The sequence below is a fragment of the Marmota marmota genome, unplaced genomic scaffold (assembly GCF_001458135.2).
Source record: "Marmota marmota marmota unplaced genomic scaffold, marMar, whole genome shotgun sequence".
Classification (NCBI taxonomy): Eukaryota; Metazoa; Chordata; class Mammalia; order Rodentia; family Sciuridae; genus Marmota; species Marmota marmota.
In genome coordinates, this window is record NW_026000283.1 from 7,046,386 (window position 1) to 7,053,421 (window position 7,036).

Genomic DNA, 7,036 nt, shown 5'->3' on the forward strand with positions numbered 1-7,036 from the left:
TTTTTTTTTTTTTTTTTTTTTTTTTTCAGAATATTCCTGTCAGATGACTATTACCCATAATGCTTAGAAAGGAAGAAGAATTAACAACCAATGCCTAAAAATTATTGCCCTTTTCTTTTGTTTAGCTTCTAGGAAAGGTGTATTTATGGTTATTTTCTTATTTCCATTTAAATGAAACCATTAAAAAACCTGCCTCAAAATAAGCCAAAGCCCGCCCAGCATGGTGGTACAGGCCTGTAATCCCAGTGGTGTGGGGGCTGAGACTGGAGGATCTTGAGTTCAGAGCCAGCCTCAGCAAAAGTGAGACTTTAAGCAAGTCAGACCCTGAGTCTAAATAAAATACGTAAAAGGGCTGGGGATGTGGCTCAGGGGTTGAGTGCCCCTGAGCTAGCTAGCTTGCTTGCTTGCTTTCTTTTCTTTTCTTTTCTTTTCCTTTCCTTTCTTTTCTTTTCTTTCTTTTCTTTTCTTTTCTTTCTTTCAGAGAGAGTGAGAATTTTTTTAATATTAATTTTCCAGTTATCGGCGGACACAACATCTTTTTTTTGTATGTGGTGCTGAGGATCGAACCTGCACGCATGCCACGCGAGCGCGCTACCGCTTGAGCCACATCCCCAGCCCGCCCCTGAGTTTTAAATCCCTGGCAGCACCCCACAACACACACCAAAAAAATAAGCTGAAAACTTCCCAAGCATGGCATCCCAGTAGTGACTATATTGGAATTCCAGTGAAGATATGGGGCAGAGTTGATAGCCCTTCCTCAACTGTCACCTGTACTGGTCCCTGCAAAGCATGACCTCTAATGGGAACCTACTTTTCATTCCCCCCTTAGTGCCTTGTCAATTTATGGAACCCCCAGCATATCCTTCATTTTTTCTGTAGACATGGATTCTGGCCTTTTTCTTTATTTGTTGTTTTAAAATCTGTACTATATAGAAATTTCACTTAGGATTTTGGGGAAGATCTTGTTCCTTTCTCTTAAACTAAGATTCCTTCTTTTTTTTTCCAGTAGGGACACAGAGCTGTGTAGTAGAGGTATGCAAAAAAGGTGCTGAGAAATGTGAGGTTCAACTGATCGTTTAATTGACCATTCACTGTTAGTGTTTATGTATCAACTGCTGCAGTTTTTCACTTCCCTCTAATAACTAACTAAATGTTACTTTATTAGCATCATGCAGTGCTTTCTGTCCTCTACACTCTAGTGAGAAAACTAGGATCAGGGAGTAGGGTTAGGCCTCTTCTTCCCCTTTAGAATCTCTCAATCCAAATAATTATATGCTGTCTTTCTGTAGTTATGTCTTAAATTGTTGCTCTACCTCACGGTAGATGTGTCTCAGCTATAGAAACAAGGGATCTGATTTCTTGAAGATCTGAGATGGGAGAATTGCTTAATCTCAGAAATTCTGACTTGTCCTGTACTGAGAAGTGAACACACTAATTGGTGATAATGAACCTTGGCAAACAGGATCACCTGGTTGTCTGAATTTTTTCTGGTCAGAAAATGGAGCAGGTCATTCATACCAGTAACTACTTACCTATTTACTGGCCCATGTAAAATATTGTTTCTGTGTTTTTTAAGAGACAGAAAATCAAAGAAGTGGAATTTCCTTCTCAGGGCTAAGGAGAAAAACAAAAGTATATGAAGTTGGTTATATAGTCCATGCAGAGAGAACTTCTTTTTCATGCCCCTCTCTGAAAAGGGAGTTCCTCAGCAACATAGGTTGCACTGGGTGGTCATCCATACTGCCCTGGGGATCCTTACTTTTGTATTTTAGGTGAACTCCTTCTTTTGAAGAGCCTTTCATGAAAGAAGGAAAGTGCATGAATATTAGAGGATTGTTGGGTTCCTTCCATAAATTGGTGATTACAAGTCTCTCTTGAGAATAATTCAACCAAATACTGCTCAGATTTTTAGGCCAATAAGTAAAGAGCTTTTTGAATAGTAGTCAGAAGTACAGTATATTTTGATTTGTTACCAGTTCTATTCCATACATCTTGTTTCCCAGGTGACTTGTGATGTAGAAAACTGTTTGATTCTTCTTTCTACTGAAGATATGAGCTTCAAGTGCTAGTTAGTTTAACTAGACCAAGAAATAGTCATCCTAGGTAAATATGAAGTACCACTGTTTTTTCTGATCGAGCTTATTTTTCGAACTAGATAGGGATTAGGAGGAGGCCTAGCCATAGAAGTCACAGGTTCAGAAACAGAGGACTGGGGAGACTGGGGTTATCAAATAGCCCTCTCATACCTGTAGCATACTTTCTACTTTTAATTGTTGAAACATATTGAGACACAGGTTTGAAGGAAAAGCTTTGCCCCAGTGCATGTTCTAAGTCTTTCTCAAATTAGTTAGCTATGTTATCCAATGCATGTAGTTTCAGCACTGTTTTATCCTGTGTTTTGTTAGACCTTAGCAGGTGTCATTCTGCTCATCTAGATTCATATTAGTTACCTTCAATAAGATCCACTTTATAAATTTAAAAACCCTGTGTTCCCCGGTTGCTATTCTCTCAGGTCTCTAATGTAATTGAGACTTACACTCATAACTAGTTTTCTTTGTAGCTTTGTCACTTGTATATTCTCACTGTCATCATGTTCTCTAACATGGAGATAACAGGAGATAAGTCTTCCAACTTCTAGAACAGTACTAAGGACTTGTTATGCTTTTAGTTCATTGAACCTAGGGGTAGAGCAGCATCCAAAGCACTTAGGAAGTAAGGCACCTAGACTGTAAGGAGTTGAACCTCTTGCCTATTAGTACAGAACTGGTATAGAACCTTTGACCTCTGCATCTATTTTTGGGTTACATGTTTAGCACAAACTGAAAGACTTAAGTTCTTTCCTAACACTTTAAGGACGATGCCTAATCCAAGTGTAATTTTCCTGGTGAGAGCTCTTTTATCCTAAAGAGACTGATGGACATGAGATAATAACAATTCTACTCTGTATTACTTTTCTTTTTTACATTTCCTCTATGGACTAATACAGAGTCCATCTTATACTAACAGATTTTTTTCTCATATAGATAAGAGGATGGCCCTTCCTCTGACTTTCTTCCAAGTTAGCATATATTAGTCAGGCCAAAGAAGCAATAACATTAGTTATCACATGCTTTAAACTTCAATATACCATAGCTAATTATAGAAAAATTTATTTGGCTTAGCAGTAGAGTAACCAGCTGGTCCCGGTTTGCCTTGAACTTTCCCAGTTTTAGCACTAAAGTCTTGCATCTGGGTAAACCTTTAGATCCCTGGCAAACCAGGACAGATGGTCACCCTACTTTAGCAGTCTTAAAGAAATTTTCTCAACTTCCTAGAGTTGATCCATCTTATTAATTGACAAATTGTAATAGTTGGTGGAAACTGTGTGCAGTGATACTACGTTATATCTTTGGTTGGCTGTTACTAGTTCCATTGTACTTCTTCACTAATGTTACAACCCTCCTCTTGGTACTGTCAAACATCTCAAAAGGAGGACTGGAAGCCCTGCATGTTCCGTCCCTGATAGAGGAATAAGATGGAGTAGGGTGGGGAGAATGGTTGGGGGTACATATATCTTGTTCACTCACTCAGAAGATCAGCTTTTATTAAATCTCCTGAAAAACTCAGAACATGAGACTAAAGATTGGAACAGCTTCCAGGGATGATTTATCTTATGTTAATGTTCAGGAACTAGAATTTCCATAACAGTTTTAAGATGGTCATCTTGATTCTTTAAAAGGGAATACAAGTTTTTATATCATGAAAGTCAAAGCTATAAATTGTGTTGTGTGTGTATGAATTTTTTTTTTTACTTTTTATCTCCAGTCAAAGTATGATGAACTTAAAAAATCAGAAAAGGGAAGTAAACAGCAGCATAAAGTTCATAAGTACATTACGTCATGTGAGATGGTGATGGCTCCTGTCCATGAAGCAGTGGTCTCCTTACATGTTTCCAAAGTCTGGGATGACATCAGCCCACAATTCTATGCCACATTCTGGTCATTGACAATGTATGACCTTGCTGTTCCACATACCAGCTATGAACGAGAAGTCAATAAACTTAAAGTCCAGATGAAAGCAATTGATGACAATCAGGAGATGGTATGTTTTTGTTCTAGCAACTCAAGTGCAATAACTTTATGGTAATTAATTCAGTGTTATTCCATATTTTGTTTTAGCTCGGGATTCTTGAAGCTCTTGTTGCTGAATAATATTTTCTTGAGTGGGTTTAATGGTAACCTCTTAATTGGTGGGGCAGAGGCTTGGTGAATGGATGGAAATTATGATTAATCAAAAAGCAGTTGAGGAGGCTGGGTTGTGGCTTAGTGGAAGAGCGCTTGCCTGGCATGTGGTGGGAACTGGGATCGATTCTCAGCTTTTTTTTAAAAAGGTCCTTTGACAACTAGAAAAGTATTTAAGAAAAAAAATGCAGTTGAGTTTGCTTTTCTTCTGAAGGCTGTGCTGGTAACTGAAAGTGACCTATGTGACTCCAATTGCAAGAACAGTAGGACTTTCCAGAAGGGGAACTCTTTAGAGAAGACTTTCTTGAAGAGCTGAGTCTAGAGTCAGGCAGGCCTTGGAAATATGGAGGTAAAAGGGACACCACTCTATAGTGTTCGAGTAAACGAAGAAATAGCATAGTGATAAATTTATATAGTAAGGATGGTGCCAGATTATATAAGGCATTGAAAGATAGAAAAATAGATGAAATTGAGGGGGCTGGGGATATAGCTCAGATGATAGAGTGCTTGCCTCACATGCACAGGGCCCTGAGTTCAATCCCCAGCACCACCAAAAATAAAAAATAAAAATAGATGAAATTGAGAGCTGCTTTAGCTAAGCAGGGAAGTAATAATCATTAAAAATGGTACTTTAAAAAGGTTATGACAGCAGTATTAAGGATACTTTTGATAAGAAAGGAGCATACATTAGGCTAGAGACCCTAGGTGACTTTTCTGGGTAATTCATTATGAGAGAGAGACCACTGACCACGGTCACGATAGTGGGATACTGCAAATAATTGGGATATATTAATAAAGAAGGAAGAGTCAAAGATGACTCCATGCATGCCCCAGATGGAATTTATCATTGTTAAGGAAGGTGGCCTGGTGTGCTAAGACTCTGTGACACTGTTCTGGATGTGATGAAATGGAGGTGAAAGTAACACATCCAAGTGAATCTACTGTACATCTGTATTGAAATTATTACAAAGTGTCAACATTTAGCTGTTAAATTTTTTAATTAAAAAGGGAGGGTAATGTGCATATAGTTAGAAAGTATCTAACTTGTACTTTGTAGCCTCCAAATAAAAAGAAAAAAGAGAAGGAGCGTTGTACTGCTCTTCAGGACAAACTTCTTGAAGAAGAAAAGAAACAGATGGAACATGTACAGAGAGTTCTACAGAGACTGAAATTGGAAAAGGACAACTGGCTTTTAGCAAGTAAGTTGTTGGAAATATTACATATCCCTGCTACTGCTAAATTGCAAAAACAAACCTTTATAACTTTGGAGGTGTTGAAGTGTATTTGTATTTCAACTCAGTATTCACTATCCCATTCTTTGGTTATTCATTAATGCAGAATCAACTTCACATTTCCACTGAAGGAACTGATTTAGTTTGAAGTGAAATTAATTAACTCATAACTATAATATTGGCAGCTTATCATTCAACTTTTCTGTATAAAAATCATATTTCTGGGAAAATGGTAGATAGAATATGTACACATTGAATAAAAATGATAGTCTTATCCCAGGCATGACCTTTTGGTTACAAACTATAAATAGTTTGTGGTTTTGTAGCATTCTCTACACTAAAGTTAATATGTTGTCATATTTAGTGGCCTTGAGGCACTTGAGGAAGAAATTTACCACTTAATATATTCTTCCCTTATTTTTAGAATCTACCAAAAATGAGACCATCACAAAATTTCTACAGCTGTGTATATTTCCTCGATGTATTTTTTCAGCAATTGATGCTGTTTACTGTGCTCGTTTTGTTGAATTGGTACATCAACAGAAAACTCCAAATTTTTCCACACTTCTTTGCTATGATCGAGTAAGTTCTTTCTATTGCAACTTTAAAAAGTCTCACACAAAGATAGCTAAAACATTATAGAGGTATTGTGTGTTTGGTTAAAAGCATGAACTCAAGAGCCAAGTGGCTGAACTTGAATCCTAGCTCTACTACTTTCTAGCAGTCTGATCTTTGACAAGTTATTTAACTTCTCTGTGCCTCAGTTTTCTTATCTGTAAGATGGGACAAAAGCACTTGCTTCATGAGATTGTTGTGATGATTAAATGAATCACTACACGTAAAAAGCACTTTGAGTAATAACTGTATGTAACAGCATTCAAGATTAAGCTATTAAATCATCATTTGAATTTATGTCTTATCATCATAGACAGGATTCTTCTCCATTCTTCACTTCTCTTTTTTTATTTATTTTTTATTAGTTGTTCAAAACATTACAAAGCTCTTGACATATCATATTTCATATATTAGATTCAAGTTGGTTATGAACTCCCAATTTTACCCCAAATACAGATTGCAGAATCACATCGGTTACATATCCACATTTTTACATAATGCCCTATTAGTAACTGTTGTATTCTGCTACCTTTCCTATCCTCTACTATCCCCCCTCCCCTCCCCTCCCATCTTCTCTCTCTACCCCGTGTACTGTAATTCATTTCTCTCCTTGATTATTTTCCTATTCCCCTCACAACCTCTTATATGTAATTTTGTATAACAATGAGGAGCTAGATATCAAATCATGGTCTCCCTCCATTACCATGCAATTTCCCTTTTCTCTCCCTTTCCCTCCCACCTCATGTCTCTGTTTAATGTTAATCTTTTCTTCCTGCTCTTCTTCCCTGCTCTGTTCTTAGTTGCTCTCATTATATCAAAGAAGACATTTGGTATTTGTTTTTTAGGGATTGGCTAGCTTCACTAAGCATAATCTGCTCTAGTGCCATCCATTTCCCTGCAAATTCCATGATTTTGTCATTTTTTAGTGCTGCGTAATACTCCATGGTTTATAAATGCCACATTTTTTTT

General features: G+C 37.2%; 1 protein-coding gene across 1 annotated transcript in view; it reads left to right on the plus strand.

The window, feature by feature from the left end:
- Thoc2 (THO complex 2) overlaps window positions 1–7,036 on the plus strand; it is a 110,854-nt gene that overhangs the window by 82,026 nt on the left and 21,792 nt on the right. Inside the window, exons 21-23 of the mRNA XM_048797105.1 lie at window positions 3,781–4,080; window positions 5,278–5,419; window positions 5,877–6,034. Coding sequence (XP_048653062.1) covers window positions 3,781–4,080; window positions 5,278–5,419; window positions 5,877–6,034 — 600 coding nt within the window. The remainder of the gene's footprint in view (window positions 1–3,780; window positions 4,081–5,277; window positions 5,420–5,876; window positions 6,035–7,036) is intronic.